General features: G+C 39.4%; 1 protein-coding gene across 2 annotated transcripts in view; it reads left to right on the forward strand.

Moving 5' to 3' along the window:
- The first annotated feature begins 382 nt into the window (after window positions 1–382).
- DNAJC27 (DnaJ heat shock protein family (Hsp40) member C27) overlaps window positions 383–21,845 on the forward strand; it is a 30,997-nt gene continuing 9,534 nt past the window's right edge. Inside the window, exons 1-5 of one of the 2 annotated variants that reach the window (XM_041757477.1) lie at window positions 383–627; window positions 6,914–6,996; window positions 9,332–9,401; window positions 18,000–18,164; window positions 18,800–18,922. In XM_041757477.1, coding sequence (XP_041613411.1) covers window positions 541–627; window positions 6,914–6,996; window positions 9,332–9,401; window positions 18,000–18,164; window positions 18,800–18,922 — 528 coding nt within the window. In that variant the 5' untranslated portion in view covers window positions 383–540. The remainder of the gene's footprint in view (window positions 628–6,913; window positions 6,997–9,331; window positions 9,402–17,999; window positions 18,165–18,799; window positions 18,923–21,845) is intronic. The other variant, XM_041757478.1, reaches the window with a different exon arrangement.

Below are 21,845 nucleotides of genomic sequence, written 5' to 3' on the forward strand. Positions count from 1 at the left end.
GACGCGCCCATAGGGACCTTTAGAATTCAGGGGAAAACCACCCCAGACACACCGTAGTCTGCGAGCCTATGGGCCTGCGCCCACAGCTCCAAATACTCCCAGCCCGAGGATCTGCCCCAAACCAACACGTTTCTACCAGTCGCTGCAAACGTCAACAGACGCCGCCGGCCCGCGCCCTCGCACCCCACCCGCACTCTCCGTGGCAACAGCCGCCCCTCAACGCCGACTTCCTGCCGAGGGACTCGGCCCCGCGCGGAGGCGCGACTCCCGGGAACAGGTAACCAAAACCGCGTCTCCAGAGCCCGGTGATGACGTCACGCCGCCCCTCCCTAGCATCGCGAGACTCTCTTCCCCCACCCCCAGTTCCCAGCGCTCCCGACCGCCCGCGCCGGCTGCTAGGCAGCGGCGGGGATGGCGAGCCGCGGAGCCGGGGCGGTGACGATAGCAGCGGTTCCGCCATTGGACGAGGAGGCCTGAGGGACGGGCCAGCCTAGTGAGCAAGGAGATAGCGAGGCGGGTGGCCCCGAGAGAGCGAGGGCAATGGAGGCCAACATGCCGAAACGGAAGGAACCTGGCAAGTCCCTGCGCATCAAAGTCATCTCCATGGGCAACGCTGAAGTGGGAAAAGTGAGTACCGCGCTGGGAGGGGCGGGACCTCAGCGCGGCGGGGCGACGTGCCGATTGGCTGCGACGGCGGCCACTCAACAGCCCGCGGCCCAGCCTCCTCCCCGCCCCTGAGCAGGCCGGGGTCTCCTCCTAGGGGATGCGCCTCCCGAGGAAAAACACTTCCGACCTTTTTGACCTTTGGGTTGCCCCCCTCCTCCTTCACTGACGTCACTCTCCATAAGGAGGTGCCTCATGTGACCGCTAACCCCTTGAATGTGCCCCCCCAAAGAGTAAGGAGGCCTAGGTCCTGATGTCAGATCGTCTGCCTAGCTACCCTGGCCGCGTCCTAGGTGACCTGTCCAGGACTTGGAGGTGGAGAATAAAAGTTTACTTATCCCAGCAGTTCTTGGCAGCCTAAGGGAACTCACGGGGGTGCATGTGAGGATCGGAGTTTGTAAATGTTACTCTGCAGACATGGAGCCCAGAATCTATTTTAAGAGCGTAACTGATGGTGACATGTTTCTCAAGGGAAGTGCGGTGGATGTCAAGGAGCCTGCATTATTTTTTGTGTATTGGCTTTATTTTTATTTCTGGTAGTGTCGTCATATCCATTCTGTCAAAGCCTTAGTTCCACCGCCTTTCTCTCTGCTGGATCTACTGGGTATCTGCTATAAAGCTCTCCCGCATTGGGGGTGGGGGGAGGGGGAGGAGGGTGGGCAGAGGAACCAGAGGCCTTCTCCCAAGTGAATTCTAAACTGTCTGCTTTTCACCCAGATTATCTTCCTTTCTAGGGAAGTGGAAGCTATTGGTTAAGAACCTCCCAAAGATCATCAAATCAATGACAGACAGGATTAGAACTTGGATCTTTCTTTCCATCATTGTATGCTGTGAAAATCAACTCCAAGTAGGAACTATATGCCAAAAGAGCTGTTAATGCAAGTATTTAGGCCAGTGCCTTGCATGTAGTTGATGCTCAGTAAATGTTTATTAGTGTCATTTCTTTCCATTTAGCAATGTCCAGTACTATTTTAATTATGTATCTGTCTGTATGTATGTATTAACGTAGCAGTCACTGAAAGTCAACATTTATTGAACATCAAATATGTGCCAGGCATTAAAAAGTAAAGAATAAAGCCTCTGAAAGGTCCAATAGTAAGCTGGCTAAGTAATCATGCATCACTTTTTAATTTTCTATGCTTAACAGTACAACATTAAAAATACCCCAAAATGCCCAGTGTCACATTTATTTGGCATTGTTTAGATTTATTAGCCAATGCAATTAGACAAGAGAAAAAAAAATATGAAGTGCTGGAAAGAAGAAGGCAAAATTATTGTTATTTGCTAGTGATATGATTATTTATCTGGAAACCCAAAGAGAATTAACTGAAAAGCTTTTAGAAACAATAAGGGATCCCTGGGTGGCTCAGCGGTTTAGCGCCTGCCTTTGGTCCAGGGCGTGATCCTGGAGACCCGGGATGGAGTCCCACATCAGGTTCCCCACATGGAGCCTGCTTCTCCCTCTGCCTGTGTCTCTGCCTCTCTCTCTCTCTCTCTGTGTGTGTCTCTCATGAATAAATAAATAAAATCTTTAAAAAAAAAGAAACAAGAAAATTCAGTAAGGCAACATTAATATACAAAAAGTAGCTTTAATGTATCAAATGATATGGGACACCTGGGTGGCTCAGCAGTTGAGCATCTGCCTTCGGCCCAGGGCGTGATCCTGGGGTCCCAGGATTGAGTCCCACATCGGGTTCACCACAGGGAGCCCGCTTCTCCCTCTGCCTGTGTCTCTGTCTCTCTCTGTGTCTCTCATGAATGAATAAATAAAATCTTTAAAATATATATATATCAAATGATATGTTTTAATATATAATTGAGAAATTATTTAATTTACAATAACAGCCAAAATAAAGTACCTAGGTTTAAACTTAAGAAGAAATAGGTAGGACCTAAATAAAGAAAAATTTCAAGCTCTACAAAGTGACATAAAGTTACTTAGGCAAATGGGAAGATATACTTTCTCCTTAATAAGACAACTCAACATTTTAGAGATATCAAATCTTTAAAATAATCTACAAATGTAATTCAGTCCTATTAAAATACCAACAGGGTTTTTTCCTTTCAAAATTCATAAAAGATACTAAAGTCCTTATGAAAAATTAAATGTGAAAAAAAATTAAATGTGAAAATAACCAAGAAACTGTGGAAAAAAGAAAACACTACCAGATAATAAAACCTATTTTAAAATTACCAAACTTTTCCTATTGGTGCTGGAAAGGGCATAGAGAGACATCAGTGGAACAGACTGGAGTCGAGAAATAAATCCAAACACATAAGGAAATTCAATTTACAACGAATGTAGTAAAGCGGTGGGAATGTAGGGACCATTTAATAAGTACTGTTGGAACAACTATTTACTATTTGGGAGTGAGGTAGATTCCTTTGGCATTGCTTTCTCAGAAATGAATTTTAGATGGACCACAGATTTAAATGTAACTTGGAAAAAAATACCATTTTGTTGGGCCATCTGGATGGCTTTGTTGCTTAAATGTCTGACTCTTGATTTTGGCTTAGATCATGATCTCAGGGGTCATGAGATCCTGCCCCATGCTGGGCAAAGAGGCTGCTTAAGATTCTCTCTGTCCCTCTCCCTTTGGCCCTTCCCTTCATGCTCACTCTTTCTCATTAAAAAAAAAAAAAAAAAAAAAAAAGGCTTAGTTATAAAAGTAGCACCATGCTCATTTTAAAGAATGTGGAAAATGAAAAAAAAAAAAAAAGAATGTGGAAAATGTAGAAAGATAAACAATTTTAAGTTAAAAATTAAGGAATGGGGGGATCCCTGGGTGGCTCAGCAGCTTAGCACCTGCCTTCAGCCCAAGGCGTGATCCTAGAGTCCCGGGATCGAGTCCCACATCAGGCTCCCCGCATGGAGCCTGCCTCTCCCTCTGCCTGTGTCTCTGCCTCTCTCTCTCTCTCTGTGTGTCTCTCATGAATGAGTAAATAAAATCTTTAAAAAAAAAAAATTAAGGCATGCCCTAGTAAATAATCTTTGGGTCAAAGGGCCAATAAAAACAAATGACAAAATAACTAGAAAGCAATGCAAGGGAGAGAATCTATACTGAAACCCTCCTAACAAAATTAAAGCTGTAGTGAAAGGAAAACACATTATCATTCATTTCTAAAGAAGAGAGAGAAAAACTAAAGGAACTTAATGGTTTTACAACTTTGTGAGTATACTAAAACCACTGAATTGTATATCTTAAAAATGTGAATTTTGATATATGGTTTATCTCATTTTAAAAGACTACATAGTGGGGATCCTTGGGTGGCTCAGCAGTTTAGCGCTTGCTTTCAGCCCAGGGCGGGATCCTGGAGATCCTGGATCAAGTCCCACGTCGGGCTCTCTGTATGGAGCCTGCTTCTCCCCCTGCCTGTGTCTCTGCCTCTCTCTCTTTCTCTCTCTCTCTCTCTCTCTCTCTCTCTGTCTCTCATGAATAAATAAATAAAATCTTAAAAAAAAAAAAAAAAGGACTACTTAGTACCTAAGACATTAGAAAAAGGTCACAAGATAAACCAAAAGTTTTGGATTTTGAGAATTAGTTAATGAGAGTCAAAAAAAAGAAAGAAAGAAAAGTGCCTAAAAAATCTATTTAAGAAAAATAGAAACAAAAAATGACAAAATTAGTACTGAAAGGGAAACATAATTACATACCAGAAGAGATTAAAAGACTGACTAGAGAATATTGCATTCTAATTCTATAGAAGCACATTTGAAAATGTAGAGGAAATGGAGGACTTCCTAGCAAAATATAAATTACCAAAATTGACTTGAAAAGAAGTAGAAAACCCAATTGAGGGATGCTTGGGTGGCTCAGCAGTTGAGAGTGCCTTTGGCTCAGTGTGTGATCATGGTCTGGGGATCGATCCTGCATCAGGCTCCCTGCATGGCACCTGCTTCTCCCTCTGCCTATGTCTCTGCCTCTGTGTGTGTGTGTGTGTCTCATGAATGAATGAATGAATGAATGAATGATCTTTTTAAAAAAATCATTCTTTTCCCCTTAACCTTAAATATCACCTTGGTCACTTTTAAAATTTCTTCTTTTAATGAGATCTATTTCTGGGCTCTCTGTTCTGTTCTACTGACCTATTTGTCTAATCTTATGCCAATATAATACTGTCTTGATTGGTTTCAGACTATATTTTAATCTCTTAAGATGGGTTCCCTCCTCTTTCCACTGCCCTGTCCCATTCCTCTTTTTCATAATTTGATTATTTCTTCCCAGACAGTTGTTCTTTCATATGAATTTTAGGATTATTCTATTTAAAAAAGAGGCTCAAACCTGTTAAGATTTTAATGAAAACTGCATTAAAAAAAGAAAAGTACCTAAAAGTCTATTTAAGAAAAATAGTGAAACATTCTCTCTGTATTTATGTTATTTAACTTAGCTTATAAGATCCTAAGGGCCAGGAACCCTGTCTATTTGTGTTTTAGGGATAGTTATTAATACAATTACTTAAATGTGTGTCTTGTGAAACACTTAGAACTAGTGTTTAAATAGTGTACTGGAGTTAAAGGGCTGCCGAACCCCTTAGTCTTATGAATAATTTAGAAAAAGGCTATATTCATTTTCCCCGGCTATTGTGAGAGAAAGTATTTGTGAAGTGCATTCAAGCTATAAAATGTTTTAAAAGTAGAGCCTCTTAGCAGTAGTCACTCAAAGAAATTTTTCCTTCAGTTCACAATAAGCTTATTAACTGCTTTTTAAATTAACTGTCCTATTTAATTTAGGTTCACGTTCATCAGGGAAGGATTTGAGCAGAATAAACTCCATTACTAGCACTCCCAAGTAAATTATAAGTTTCATGAGTGTTAAAGGTTATTAATATACAAGTCTTCTAAAATTGGTTTTCCCTGGCACTAAGCAAATTTCATTGGCATGAACAAAAGAGAGAAAGAAGTAAAATACTGATGTTTGTTATCCTCAAATAGTTTACTGTCTAGCTAAAGAGAGAAGGTAAATATACACATGTGAAATGATAACTAACAAAGCAATATATGAGTGCTGGTGTGCATGTGTGTGTATGTGTAATATATGCATACATGTTAGTATGCATGTAAAGTGTTAGAAGAGTTCAGATGCAGGAAAGATCTCTTACAACCTGGAGCTCAGAGTTTGAGCTGGGTCTTAAAGGTTAAGTAAGACTTGTAAAGAAGGGAGTAGTACTTTTCCAAGAAGAGGGAGAAGTAATGACAAAAGTCAGGAAATCGGGTCTCTGGGAGTTTTGCAGAAATGGAGAGTTTATGTTAGAAGGGTTAAGACAGGGAACACAGATTAGGGCCAGATTATGGAGAACTTTGAATAAAGGACAAAGGAATTTGGATTTCAAACCTAGCAATGAGAAGCCACTGAAGACTTTTGAGTTAGGGAAGTGAAATAATGTCAGTGGTATGTAGTATTGACTGCAGTTGGGAGGAAAGGAAAGCAAAAAGACCAGAAAAGAATTTCTTGTAGCTGTCTAGGAGTAGATGATGAGGATCTAAATCCAAATGATGTCAATGGGAATTGGAATGGGGAGAAAGAAACAAGAAACATTTGGAAGATTTAGAAAGGCTCAGAATCAAACATGGCTTTAATATTCTGATCTTCTGTAGTAGGAAAAATAGTGGTATTATTAACAGAACAGGGATGTCAGCAGGATGAACTGATTTAATGTATAGGATTAGTTCATTTTGGGGCATATCGAATTTGAGGTAACAGCAGGACACCTAAGTAGAAACTAGTCTTAGTATTTTAAGTTGTAGATCTGCTTTTGAGAAGGGAGGTCAGACATTTAGACAAATGTATAAACATAGATGTTTTGGTGGTATTGTTGAAAGCATGAGTAAATCTTCAAAAGAAAAGAGCACAAGGATCAAGAACTAAACTGAAACATGTTTAGTATTAAGGGAAGAATATTTAACTAATTTTTCTTTAAAATTTTCACTTTTAGCATTTGTTTTCTCAGAATGCCTGGCTGGCTCAGTGGTTGAGTGTCTGCCTTCGGCTTAGATCATGATCCTGGGGTCCTGGGATCCCAGGGTCCTGGGATCAAGTCTCATATCAGGCTTCTGGCAGGGAGCTTGCTTCTCCCTCTGCCTATTTCTGTCTCTCTCTCTCTCCTGTATAAATAAATAAAATATTTTTAAAAAAGAAAATGCTTTCTCTTTCATTGTGATGATGATGAAACTGTAATGAAGAATTGTGCTCATTTTGTATGTTTCCAGAGTATATTTACTAATAGCAAGTATTTTTCTTTACCTTTTTAGAGCTGTATTATAAAACGGTACTGTGAGAAAAGATTTGTGTCTAAATACCTTGCAACAATTGGAATTGACTATGGAGTCACAAAGTAAGTACATTGTTTCTTTGGACTTGTAAATTACATAGACTTGGGCTGTTCTAAAATGATACATCTTGAAATAAAGATTCTGAAGATAAATCAGGGAAGATAGGAATGAGACCATTACAGATAAGGTAGTGATCATATAATTTGTTCATCACTGAGCACATTCTTTTTGCCAGGCCTTGCCTTAGGTGTAGGGTCTACAAAAATGAGGAGGTCAAAAGCCTAACTGGCAGATGAACCTTTTTAGGAAATGTGTTCTATATAAACAAATCCTATTAGCAGATGTTTGTAAAGCGTCATAATAAAAATAATAGATACCAACTCCATCCTTCCTGTTTCTAACATAGTGAAGCTCAAATTCCAGCATGCTGAGAAGTACTTTAAGAGTTTGTAAAAATGCAGATTCCTGGGACCTGTCCACTAAGAGTCTCATTTGTCAGGTCTGAAGTGGGGCACAGGAGTCTGCATTTTTAACAGCCTTGGGTAATAATGATGCAGGTGGTCTCCAGGCCATAACCTAGGAAAGTATGACCTTGAGGTAAAAAAGTACCATTTCTCTTAAGCTAATTTCCTGTCTGGCATCTGAATTAAATTAACCTCTTTGAGTTTTAGTGTGTGAATACATTTGTGTTCATTCCCGACTTCATAACCTTTAGTTACATCCCCTCTCAGCTGCTCTCTCTTTAAAGCAAAATTTTCTAATATAAATTGTTATGCCAGATCTTCTCCAGATGCTCTTAGACTGTTGTTATTTTGTTTTGCTGTTCTTACATCCTCTTTTATAAGATGGATCCTGATTTCACAGATGTTAAAATGAAAACAAATATGTGTCTTAGAATTGCTGAAATGTGATTGAGAATTCAGGAATAAAGAAATGATTAGTGGTTAGCTTGATATAAATCTACAAGTAATATAAAACAACTGTAGGAATTATGGTTTCAGAACAGAAAATGGAGGTTATAAATGTGAACAAGGGAATAATAATAATAAATAAACCAGGAGGTAGCGTAGGGACAATGAGAGTGAGTACTGATGTCCTTGTATTCTGTAGGAGGGAGTCATGTCAATGCTGTCTAAACTGAAATATGTCACTTAAGAGCGTGATTCTAACCTGTTATTGTTAATAATTCCTATTCTTAATTTAGAGGGGTCTTTTAGGAAATACATCTTGTGATGAGGAAACATTTAAAGTTCAGTAATTCTAGTTTACTTCAGTTTCTTTTTCTTTTATTCAATTCAATAATGAGTAACTTTTATACTTTTTATTTTAAAATAGCATAATCCCATTTTTATGAAAATACTTATGTTTATCAGTCATATCTATGCATGAAAGAAGACTGCAGTGAGGTTCATATATATTGACAAAGGTTTTTTTTCTGAGTCATAGGATTTGGGACAAATTTTAAACTTCCATCTTTGTATTTTTCTTTAACATTTGAAACACAATATTTCATTAATTTATTTTCCAATAGTGATTTTTCTTGAAAAAATAAAAGGACAAGATGCAAATATGCTACAATGATGGACAGTATTTAAAATTTCTGATACAAATGGGTGTTATTTTCCCTTTTTGTTCTTTATTTAAATTTTTTTGAAAACAAGCGGACTGTTGCTCTTGTTCAGTGAAAGTCACACAGACTTTTTTTTTAAGATTTTATTTATTTATTCACGAGAGACACAGAGAGAGAGAGAGAGGCAGAGACATAGACAGAGGGAGAAGCAGGCTCCATGCAGAGAGCCCGACGTGGGACTCCAGGATCATGCCCTGGGCCAAAGACAGGCGCTAAACTGCTGAGCCACCCGGGCGTCCCTCACACAGACTTTAATAAAATACACCTTAGTGGGCAGCTCCAGTGGCCCAGCGGTTTAGCTCCGTTTCCGGCCCTGTGTGACCCTGGAGAACCGGGATCAAGTCCCATGTCGGGTTGACAAGCTGCTGAGTTGCTAGCTTCTCTTGTAACGGTTATTGGGAATCAAGAAGAGGTGCTAAGAAAGCCTCTTTTAAATTTTCTACACTAGGGCAGCCCTGGTGGCTCAGCGGTTTAGCGCCGCCTTCGGCCCAGGGAGTGATCCCGGAGTCCCGGGATTGAGTCCCATGTCAGGCTCCCTGCATGGAGCCTGCTTCTCCCTCTGCCTGTGTCTCTGCCTCTCTCTCTCTCTCTCTCTCTCTCTCTCTCTCTCTGTGTGTGTCTCTCATTAATAAATAAATTCTTTTAAAAACCTTAAAAAAATAAATTTTCTACACTACCTTTTTAAATTCATAAGTGACATAAATGATATGAATGGGAATGCAGAAGCCATAACCTTCTTTGGAATTTTTTGCATTTGAACATTTCAGAGTACAAGTCAGAGACAGAGAAATCAAAGTTAACATCTTTGATATGGCTGGCCATCCCTTCTTCTATGAGGTAAGAAAGCCTTTTTGGGAAAACTTGTATCCAGTATTATCAGTGGATTAGGGAAAGATCCTGAGCTATCTGAAACAATCAGTATGCAAATCATGTATAAAATTAGGTGAATTTAGCTGCTGTTTTTGGCTTCCTTTCTGAGCTTTAACTAAATGTTTTGGCTTCCTTTCTGAGCTTTAACCTGTTGGTCTTTTGTTCCATCCCCTTAAATAGTGGTAGGAAATTTCATCACTAATGTTTCAGACACATAGATATGACTGTTTAACTTTCAAAGGACTGTTGCTTTATACTTTATACCTTAGCCCAGAGATAATTATATTCACACTTGGACTTAAGAATTCAGCAATGTGACTTCTTTCATTGCAAGGTTCTAGCGTGATCTTTCCAGTTCACTCCTCAGCCTTATGTGTTATCTCTCCGGAGAGAACCCCACCTGGTTTACTTTTGTCTGCCATCCATTCTGAGAAGTCTCAAAATAATCTCAAAGCCATTCTCTTTTATTTTTCCTTCCTTGGGTTTTTCATTTTCCCTGAGGAGGCTCTTAGTTCTTTTCTAGTTTGGCCATTTGACTTCTGCTTTTATCTTTTATTTCCTCCCTTCTGCTTGCTTTGTGTTTCTTTTGCTCTTGTTCTGGGTTCTTTCAGATGGGAGCTTAGATTATAGATTTGAGACTTTCTCCTTTTCTAATGTGTGCATTTGGTGCTATCAATTCTCCTCCCAGCACCATTTCTCAGTGTCCCACACATTTTGATATGTTGTATTTTCAATTTCATTTATATTTCATTTTATTCATTCAATGTGCTTTTGGTTTTTAGTTCTCTTGAGACTTTCTCTTTGACCTATGGATTTTTTTTAGAAGGGTGTTGTTTAGTTTCCAAGTAGTAGAGATTTTTTGTTATCTATTATTAATTTCTTTAAAAAAAAAAGATTTTATTTATTCACTCATAAGAGACACAGAGAGAGAGAGGCAGAAACATAGGCAGAGGGAGAAGCAGGCTCCCTGTGGGCACCCTGATGTGGGACTTGATCCCAGGACCCCGGGATCACAACCTGAGCCAAAGGCTCAACCACTGAGCCACCCAGGTGCCATCTATTATTAATTTCTGATTTGATGCCATTGTGATGAAAGAACGTACTGTATGATTTTGATTCTTTTAAATTTGTTGAGGTTTTTTTCAGGACCCAGGATATGGTCTATCTTGGTCTTCTGTGAGTACGTAAAAAGGATCTGTATTCTGCTATTGTTGGATAGAGTGCTCTACAAATATTTATTAGATCTTGTTGATCGTGGTGTTGTTGAATTCTTTTATATCCTTGCCAATCTTTTGTTTGGTGGTTCTATTAATTATTGAGAGAGGGCTGTTAAAGTCTTCAACTTAGTTGTGGATTTGTTTCTCCTTTCAGTTCTATCATCTTTGCTTCATATATTTTGCAACTCTGTTAGTTGGTACATACACATTTAGGATTGCTATGTCTTGGGCAGCCCCGGTGGCACAGAGGTTTAGCGCCGCCTACAGCCCAGGGCATGATCCTGGAGACCCAGGGTCGAGTCCCACATCAGGCTCCCTGCATGGAGCCTGCTTCTCCCTCTGCCTGTGTCTCTGCCTCTCTCTTTCTCTGTGCCTCTATGAATGAATTTTAAAAAAAAGTCTTAAAAAAAAAAAAAGGATTGCTATGTCTTCATTATATAGTTTAAAATAAAATTATATGTCCCCCTGTGTCTCCAGTAATTTTTTTGTCCTGATGTCTACTTTATCTGTTATTAATATAGCTTTTTTGCTTTTCTTTGAGTAATGTTTGCTTAATATATTCTTTTTTATCCCTTTACTTTCAATCTGCTTATATCATTGTATTGAGTGACTTTCTTGTAGATAGCCCATTGTTGGGTCATGCTTTTTAATCTATTATTGCCAGTTTCTGTCCTTTAATTGGTATCTTTAGACCATTTACATTTAATGTAATTATGGGTATATTGGAGCACAAGTCTGCTGTTTTATATTGTTTTCTGTTTGTTCTGCTTTTCCAGTTCTCTGTTTTCTGTTTCCTGCCTCCTATGAGTTAGTTGAACACTTTTTTGAATTCCATTTTGATTTGTCCATAGTATTTTTTTTAAGATTTTATTTATTCTTGAAAGACACAGAGGCAGAGACATAGGCAGAGGAAGGAGAAGCAGGCTCCATGCAGGACCCCAAGGTGGGACTAGATCCTGGTACTCCGGGATCACATCCTGAGCTGAAGGCAGACCCTCAACCGGTGAGCCACCCAGGCATCCCTGTCCATAGTGTTTTTCAATTAATCTCCCTGAATAGCTACATTCATGGGTGCTGCAATTATAAAACCAATGAAGTTAGTACAGTCTTCTGGTGTCATCATTTTAACACTTTGAGTGGAATTTTAGAAACTTTTCCTCCCTTAGCATCTCTTTATCTTCTCCCATTTATAATTGTCTTAAAATATTCTCTATATACTGCTAGAACCACATCAAACTGTTTAATCTTTGCTTGTTTGTCAAACATAATTTAGGAAACTCGAGAAAGAAGAAAATGTTATATTCACCCATATTTTTGCTTACTTTGTTCTTCCACCCTTTGCTGTATTCCATAAGTTCCTTCATCATTTCCTTTCTGTTTAAAGAACTTCCTTTAGCCATTCTCTTAGCATAAGTCTACTGGCATCAGCTTAGTTTTCCTTGTTGAGAATGTCTCAATTTCCCCTTTGTTCCTGAAGAATATTTTTTCTGGTTATAAGATTCCAGACTGATAATTCTTTTCTTTCAGCACTTGATTAGTGTAGTGCTTTCCTCTGGCCTCCATGGATCCTGATGAGAAATCTGCTGTCATTTGAAAATGTTTCCCACATAGGAGAGGTCATTTGTCTCTGGCTGCTCTCATGATTTTTCCCTTGTCCTTAATTTTTAAGGTTTTTAGTTAAGTGTGTTAGCATGGATTTCTTTGGGTTTTTCATGTTTAGGATTTTCTCACCTTATTTAATCTGTAGCTTTATGTCTCATACCAAATTTGGGAAATTTTCAGCCATTATTTCTTTAAGTACTTTTCAGCCCCATCTTGTTTCTTCTCTCCTTTCTGGACTGATCTCTTGTAGTTCTATTGGTCCCTGGGGCTCTGGGTATTTTGTTTTTAAGTTTATGTTCTGTCTGTTGTTCCAGATTGGGTAAACTTTACTGTTTTGCCTTCCAGGTCACTGAGTTTGTTTAGTGTCTCCTCCATTCTTCTGTTGAGCCTAACTACTAAGCTTTTTTAGTTTAGTTATTTTCAGTAATTTATTTTTTCCACAATTTCCTCTTAGCTTCTTCTTAGGTGGGTGGGGATGGAGAGACAGATTGTTCCTGAGGTGTGTGGCTGGAGTAGGGTTATCGTCTAAAGTTCTTTGTTGAAGCTGTCTCTTTCTTGCTCCTTTGGCTAAAGAGAACAGGCTTTTGTTGGGCTTTTATTTGTCTGTACCCACTGGCATTTCTAAGTTGTATTTCTTTAGTTCCAAGTCTTAGATGTATGAGGCAAAAGAAAATCCAGAAACTTACCATGGTGTCATTTGTTAGATCCTGAGGTCCCTAGCTTATCTGCCTTCTTCTCTCCATCTTCCATGTGTCTTATATGTGTTTTATGTAACACTCAGTTTTTACTTGTACTTAGCAGGAAGAATAGTGAAAAGTATATCTATTCTATCTTCTTGGGAAAAAAAAATGTATTGGCTGTATAACTTTCTATCTTGTGAATGTACCCAAATATGTATGTAGAATGAATTCTTTTTAAATGTGAAGGCTTACATGGGTTAAATCAATTTTACAAGTATATATTGTCAGTAAAAATGGAATGGAGGCTGTAGGTGCTTGTAAGCTTGGCATAGATTCTGATTACCAGAATAAATCTTAGATTTCTCCAAAGTTATAAAAATGCAGTTAGAGGGCAGCCCTGGTGGCACAGCGGTTTGGCACCGCCTGCAGCCTGGGGCGTGATCCTGGAGACCCTGGATCGAGTCCCATGTCAGGCTCTCTGCATGGAGCCTGCTTCTCCCTCTGCCTGTGTCTCTGCCTCTCATTCTCTCTCTGTGTCTCTATAAATAAATAAATAAAATCTTTAAAAAAAAATGTTTTAAAAAATGCAGAGTTAGAAAATGCCTGAGAATTTAATGTGGGCCAGACCTCTGCCTACTGTAGGATTTCTTTCTGTAACTTCCCAATCAATGGCTGTCATTCATTCACCACATACCAGTATGCCAGTTTCTGTGTTGGACACCAGTAATATACAGCTCCTGTCCTCATGGAACACAAATATGTCAGAGAAGACAGATGTTAAACAAATGACAGAATGCTTAGGAATACAGTTAATACCTAGCCTAGCTTATCTGGGAGGATAGAAAGTCTTGTTGAAGGAAGCAACATTTAAATTAAGCTTTGAGGGGATCCTTGAGTGGCTCAGAGGTTTGGCGTCTGCCTTTGGCCCAGGGCATAATCCTGGAGTCCTGGGATCAAGTTCCGCGTCAGGCTCCCAGCATGGAGCCTGCTTCTCCCTCCTCCTGTGTCTCTGCCTCTCTCTCTCTCTCTGTCTATCATAAATGAATAAATAAATCTTTAAAAAATAATAATAAAAAAATAAAGTAAGCTTTGATGGATAAGTTGGAATTACAGAAGTTGGTGGGAATCCAGGGATGATATGATATACAGAATAGTTTTGAGTGGTACGGACTGTAATAGTTTGGAGAATGAATGTTTCTAATGATGGGATCACACTACTTCACAAGTTCATCCTTTATACGGTAAAAATTCTAGGTTAACAACTTCCTTTTGAAGGCTGCCTTTCTTTGACTTTTGCTATTGATCCTCACCTTGTTTTTGGAACACCATAGACTAAGTCTGTGCTTCTACTAGAGAACCTTTCTAATATTCGTTACTCTGTTACTTTTCAGGTAAAATATTTTCTAGTCCTGCCCCAGCTAGGCCTTTAAACATCATTTGTGGATAATTTCTAGTTAGCTGATAGGGAGCTGAGAACTGAACACAACATTCTAGACATTGTCTACTGAAAAGCACTGAGAGTTCCTTTACTTTCTATCATTAGACACTAGACATCTTATCAATGCAAACTGAAATTACAATAGCTTTTTCTTCCAGCAGCTCAAAAAGATAGAAGTATAATTAATAGAATTGAAATCACCACTTTTGAAGTACTGTTTTTCTGAATAGCTGTGATTTTTCCCTTTTTTTCAAATATTTACTTGTCTGTAGATCAAACCCTCCTTTTTGACAAGACCAAAGCCATCTCCTCCCTAAGCTTCAAACTGACCAAAGTATACTTTTGCTTGGCACACACCTGGTGAAGCACCCATAGCCATTCTCATGATCCCTGGCTTCCCCTCATCCTGGAGGCCTGTCCTCTATTGAAACTACTACTGTCATCCATCCTTTTGACAGATTTACCCAAAGGCCCTACTGAGAAAGGACAGTCTACTTAACATGTGAGACAGCACTCTCAGAGGACAGTGTCAAGGAGAGGACAGCAAGGGAATGCTGGACCTGTATCTTAACAGCAATCTCGTTTCCACTGATGCACACATCATTCTGGGGCTTGCTGGTATGAATTAGACAGTCTACAGAAAATTCTTGAGGCCCGAATCATATTTTTTATTTATTTATTCTTGAAAGACACACAGAGAGAGTCAGAGACATAGGCAGTGGGAGAAGCAGGGTCCCTGCAAGGGTGGGACTCAATCCCAGAACCCCAGGATCACGACCTGAGCCAAAGGCAGATGTTCAACCACTGAGCCACCCAGGCGCCCCAAGGCCCAAGTGACATTAAAGTAACAGCTTTCTCTGATCTACAAGCTAGAAAGTTTGCCATTCCCTTAGCATCCTATTTAATTAAACTTTGGATGCAGCAAGACTTCCAGGACTAACTCTGAGAACTGTTTGGGAGCAAGAATAAGAGAGCTGTGGGGGACTCCATTGAGGCTTCTCCTTTGACTTTTTCATTTTACAGATGAGGAAACTAAAGCTGGTGATAAAACCACTTAGTCAAGATTACAGAGGTAACTAGTTGCTGAAACCCAGACTTGAACTTGAGGCAGTTGAAAGAGAAATCCATGGAGCTTGCCTAAATCTCTATTTACACACAAATCTCCCTTTGGATAGCATAATTTGCATTTTGAAATTCTTTCTTTTCCCCTTTGGCCTCTACTTACATTCTCTACTTTCAGCTCTTCTTGATTTAAAATATCTAAAATACTTAGACCTGCTAGGCCCTATTGGCAACACAAAGATGGATACAAGATACATGCCTTCACGTTGCTTGCAGTCTACTGGGGAAGGCAGCTGTATATGCTACCAACTATAAAACCAGACAGGAAGTGATATGAGCACTACTAGAAGCACCAAGGCTGTGGAATTCCTGGAATATGGATATTAAATTGTGTTTGGAAGGAGTTGGGGGTTAGATGGTGAGGGGTGGGGGCAGAAAAACCAGGAAAGATATGGTGTCATAGCTAAACTTGAAAGATTAAAGATAAAGAGGTGTTTGTTTACAGATGGAACTAGAGAGGCAAAGGGCAGGTTTAGGGAATGAGAGATTATCCAGTTTGAAATAACAGGAGGTAGGAGGATAAGGCTGGGAAGCTGGTGGAAGGCTGATCAGAAACTGTCAACACCAGTGAAAAGAATTTGAACTTTAGGATGTTGGCAGTAGGAAAACTCCAAAGAATTTTTGAACCAGGGCTTTAAAGAGATAAATATGCAATGTGTATAATGTTGCTGGGGAGGTTACTTAGAAAATTCTTGCAGTAGTAGTCAAGAGATAGTGTAATGTTGGGACGTGGAAATGGAAAGGAAGTGCCAGGTGCAGGAAACCTAGCAGAGGTAGCTCCTACAGGATTATTTGTACCTGCTGAGTGAAAAGGGAGAGGAAAGCAAAGCAGCAAAGGTTAACACTAGTCTTTCAATCCACCTGACTCAGAGAATGGTGTGCTTCTTTCATCACTAGAAGTTCAAGGAATGGAAAAGACTAGGAAGGAATAAGCTGGAAGATTTCCTATTGTACATACTGGATTTGAGATTCCAGCAGGACATTCAGCTGGGAGAGTCTAGAGCTAACTGAAAATGCAGGTCTGGAAGCACAGATGAAAAGGCTCACTTTGGAGATTCTCACAGTTGAAACTATGCAGGTGATAACGTTGTTTGAGTTGGAAGAAAGGATTGAAAAAGAAAGGCTGAGGGCCCAGGATGGGATTTGGGGAATTATGGTGGCCAGCTGGAGTGGAAACAATGGAGAAAGGAGAAGTTGGTAAAAGACTAGTCAAGAACCTGGAGAATATGGTATATGGGGGCCAAGGCAGTAAGTTGCAAGAAAGAGGGGAGAGGCTGGTTTTCACTACTGCAGGTGGGCTAAGGACCTTAGGGACTGAGGGGAGAAGACCCCTGCTGTTCATCACTTTTAAATTCTTTCTGATTTTGTTGGTTTTAATTTAGGTGATAGCTTCTTCTGTTTCTACAAATTGATAGGCTTTTGCATTCTTGGCCCAGGCATCTGTCTATGCTCAGAAACCTAAATTTCATACCTGATGTGTGTAAGATGTCTTCATTTCTTACTACAGACTGGTATAGTTGTGTACATACTGGAATTCTATGGGAAGAATGAGTAACATGTGTCTTCTATCTCTTACTGGAATTTTGGCCTAAAACCCTGAGTGTGTCAATGTTATTCTGCATCCACTTGGCCTGTCATTGCCTCTGCTACTTTCGTGTGCCCTGTACTTCATGCTGCCTCTTCCTAGAATTATAGATATGTACCAGAAGCAAGTTGCTATTTCTAGCAAAAATATCAAAGGAGGACAATTAGAGAAGGAGTGTGAAGAAGGAAGGCAGAAGGTGCAAATATACATTGTTTTGCAGGCACCATCTAGGTGCTTTGCCTTCATTATCTCATGTAATCCTCAGTCACCCCCTGAAGTAAGTAGTACTATCCCCATTTTACAGATGAAAACACTGAGATGCAGAGAGGTTAAGTGACTTGCCCAAGATCATACAACTAGTAAGTAAATGTGAACCCAGATCTGTGTGACTCCAGAGCCATTACATCACACTGAGGCTCTGAGTTCAGAGTTCTGAAGTTGGTGTGCAGACGTAAGAGTTAGAGAAACTCTGCCTAGCATCCTGGGGAACCCAGCTTTGGGCTGTGGTATATAAATGGCTGTATCTGTTGCTGATGCTTGTGTTATTTTTGCCTTAAGTTCTTCAGAATTGTTCACTTACCCTCTGGTTCTTCCTGAGAAGAGCTTCACTCTATAGAATTTGTGTTATTTTAAGGTCTACTAACGAGAAATAAAGATTGATTGCCTCTAGGGAGTAGAGCTGGAGGTGAGAAGGGGTGGGGCAGGAAGCTGTTGTTTTCATCACAAGACCTTGTACTAGTAGGGTTTTTTAAATCATGTTACTTTGATTTTATACGAAGTCCTTTAATGACCAGTAGATATTGAGATACAATAGCAAATACTATGTATATACGAGAGAACATGCTTTGTTTCATTAATGACTGTGAGGTATATTACAAAATCACAAAACTGCAATTTGTGCATCTGTTCTTTTATGTGAAGGTTCGTAATGAGTTTTACAAGGATACACAGGGTGTAATACTGGTCTATGATGTTGGGCAGAAAGACTCCTTTGATGCTCTTGATGCGTGGCTAGCAGAGATGAAACAAGATCTTGGACCTCACGGAAACATGGAAAATATTGTATTTGCAGTGTGTGCCAACAAGGTAACTGCTTTGGAAATGGTATGCTTGACTTTCTAGATTCATTATGGGAAGAGTGCAGCTCTGAGTTTTGGGGAACAAATGAAAAGAAAAGAAGCCCTTATTCTATAATATAGTAATCAACAGCTTTTCAAAACATACATCCCTAGAACATAAAGAATAAAAACAAAAACTCCCATGTGTCAGGATAGTTATCCACTTTTTTTTCTGGTGCCTTACACGGGGAAGGATATTGGTGACTGAGCAGGAGAGTCACCGACTAATAATTACACCGACCTCATTAGAAAAGGGCCAATAATTAGGTGCAGCATGGATTACAGAAAGGTATGAAAAGTATACTGTGGCCCCTGGAGCATGGGAGATATTATGAAGTTAATTTTTAGAGAGGTATGGAGCAGTTTTCTTAAAGGATAAAGTGTGGGAGCAGGCACTTGTCATTTCGCCACAGGAAATCAGTCTATGTTCAACATTGGCAATTTTTTTGGTCCTTTTGGTCCCGATAATTGTATGTATATACTGGCATTCATTTAAGAGTAGTTTTTGCCTCAGTAAAGGATTGATGAAGACTTCACTGGACCTATGCTAGTGAATCAAGTTTGGAGTCTTCTCTCTGCCCACCCCCCAAATTTCTATTTCAGATTGACTGTACCAAGCACCGCTGTGTAGATGAAAGTGAAGGGCGTCTGTGGGCCGAAAGTAAAGGGTTCCTGTACTTTGAAACTTCAGCACAAACTGGAGAAGGAATCAATGAGATGTTCCAGGTAAGCTAGCATTGTTTAGTTTGCTACAAGGCTGACCATGCCAAATTTTAGTTTAAATTATGAGAAGCAGAAATATAATAGGAGTTGCTCATTAGAGCAACTCTTTTTAGAAGCTGGTGAGAAAAAGACTAAGAGAGAGGGAGAGAGAGTGAGTGTGTGTGTGTGTGTGTGTGTGTGTGTGAGATATCTGCCTACAGTGTACAAGACCTGGCTGATCATCAGAATTACTTTGGGAAATTCTTCAAAACACAGATTTCTGGGCTCCAGACCTACTGGAAGCTTAGTGCTGTGATAGAACTTAGGAATCTATATTTTGAAAAAGCTTTTCAGGTGATTTTGATGACCATCAAGTTTAACAACAGTTACTATATACTTACAGTAGGAACAAAGGTTTTCTTTGGTTAATGGTATTTCTTTGGTTAATGGTATTATAGGAGAATGGCATTGCAGAGTCTAGCCAGTCACATAAAAATAAGACACCAAGTAGACAATGGAAGGATGTACTCATATTGGAACTGAATGGATGGTGATTTTTAAAAATTATTAATCTTGAATATTTTTAAGGGAACAAGATTTATTTACTTATTTTTATTTTTATTATTTTTTAGAAGGTGAAGGGCAAAAGGAGAGGGAGAGAGAAAATCTTAAGCAGGCTCCACACCCAGCACAGAGCCAGATGCAGGCTCGATCTAACAATCCTAAGATCATGACCTGAACCAAAATCAAGAATTGAATACTTAACCAACTGAAACACCTGGATGCCCAGAATAATGGTTTTTTTTTCGTTAAGATTTATTTATTTATTTGAGAGAGAGAGAAAAAGAGAGCACAAACTAGAGGGTACAGGGACAGGGAGAGAGAAAAACTCAAGTGGACTCCACATTGAGCATGGAGCCTCATGTGGAGCTCGATCTCATGAACCTGAGATCATGACCCTAGCTGAAACCAAGATTTGAATGTTTAGCCAACTGCACCACCAGGCACCCCCAGAACAAGGCTTTTTTAAAACAATAAGTTATAAAGTAAAGTCAACTCTTAATTACAGATACATTTGGAAGTAAGTGGTGGCATGAATTATGCATTTTTTTCTTATGAATATATCTGATATTTTGGGAATTTTTAGCATTTCAAATAATGTAGCTATACTATAAAGAGTTGTTCTTAATTATCGAGTGGGATTTTATTTAATCTTTTATGCTAAATTTCTTTCTCTTAAAATGTCACCGCCCCTACTAGAAGACAGGTTTCATCCTTGGCTGACAGGCTGAATTGGGCATCAGTAGCTTCTATTTTAAGACCATAAGGTTGATGTTGGCTTGCCACACTTTCTATTCTACTGAGTACATGAACCTGTGTGCCTATTTATGTGCAATAATGATACTTAATCATTTGAATAGTGTTTTACAATTCTGGAGAAGTTTACATGTTTCATTTCATTTGAGACTTACTGTGTGTGGCAGGTTTTATTCTCATTTCAGATGTTATAACATCTAAGAGTAGTAAAATGACTTGTCCAAAGGGTATAAATAATGCTTGTTGACAATTAAATTTCTTTCAGCACTTTAAAGATGTTGGTCTATTCTCTTCTGGTCTCTATTGCAACTCATGAGGTGTTACCACCTATTTTTACTCTTACTCTTTTGTGCATAATGTGTTGGGATTCTTTTCCCCCTCTGCCCACTTTCAAGAGTTTTCCTTTATCTTTGGCTTTCAGCTTTGGACTATGTGACTGGATGTGGTTCTCTTTATTTTTATCCTGCTTGGTGTTGTTGAGTTTCTCAGATTTGCTAGACAGGTGTTTTCCACCATTATTTGTTTAAAAAGTTTTTGGCTCTATTTTCACTCTTTTCCTTCCTGGACTCCAGTTACATGTATAATAGGCTGTTTGATTTTTGTCCCACAGTCCTTGAGACTGTGTTATTTTTCTTTCCCTTTTCTCTGTTTTTCAGATTCCATAGTCTCTGTTGATCTGACTTCCAACTGCTGTTAAATCCACTGAGTGAATTTTTCACTTCAGTACTTTTCAGTCCTAGAATTTGCATTTGATTTTCTTGTATAATTCCCAGTTCACTGCTGAGATTCTCTATCTGTTCACTTATTAAGACTATATTTTCCTTTATCTCTTTGAAATATTTATAATAGCTACTCTAAAGTCTGTCTGGTAAGTCTGATATCTGAACCATCTTGGGTCCAGTTTCTATTGACAGTTTTTTTTCCCCTGACTATGTATAGATCACATTTTCTTGTTTCCTTTTTTTTTTTTTTAAGATTTTATTTATTTATTCATGAGAGACAGAGAGAAAGAGAGGCAGAGACACGGGGAGAGGGAGAAGCAGGCTCCATGCAGGGAGCCTGACATGGGACTTGTTCCCGGGTCTCCAGGATCACACCCTGGGCTGAAGGCAGCGCTAAACTGCTGAGCCACCCGGGCTGCCCACATTTTCTTGTTTCTTTGTATGAGTAGTGATTTTTGATTAAATACCAGACATGGTGGATAATACATTGTAGAGGCTCTAGATTCTGTATTTTCCTCAGCAGAATATTGGTTCTTATTTCAGCAGGCAGTCAGTTACTGGCAGATCATATCGAATTTGTGTGGGCTTGTTTTTTTGCCTTAATAGCAAGGATCTGAACAAAGCCCAAAGTGTTGCCCAAGCTTTTCTAACATGGCAGAATTCAGCCTTCAAATTCTGTCTCCTTCTCAGATATTGTCAGCTCTTGGTTTTAGGTTTTGTCAGGATGAGTCTACTACCAAACCACAGCCTTTCCATGATGTCTCAGCTAGATACGAGGGTGCTAATGAGGTAGTAAGGCAACCTCTGCACTCTGGCAAGGTCAAACTATAGTGTTTCCATTATACCTCTTTGGGAAGACCTCTAGTATATTGGTTCTATTCTCAATCCCATAATAGCTATTACCTGGT

The sequence above is a fragment of the Vulpes lagopus genome, chromosome 5, assembly GCF_018345385.1.
Source record: "Vulpes lagopus strain Blue_001 chromosome 5, ASM1834538v1, whole genome shotgun sequence".
NCBI classification, from domain to species: Eukaryota; Metazoa; Chordata; class Mammalia; order Carnivora; family Canidae; genus Vulpes; species Vulpes lagopus.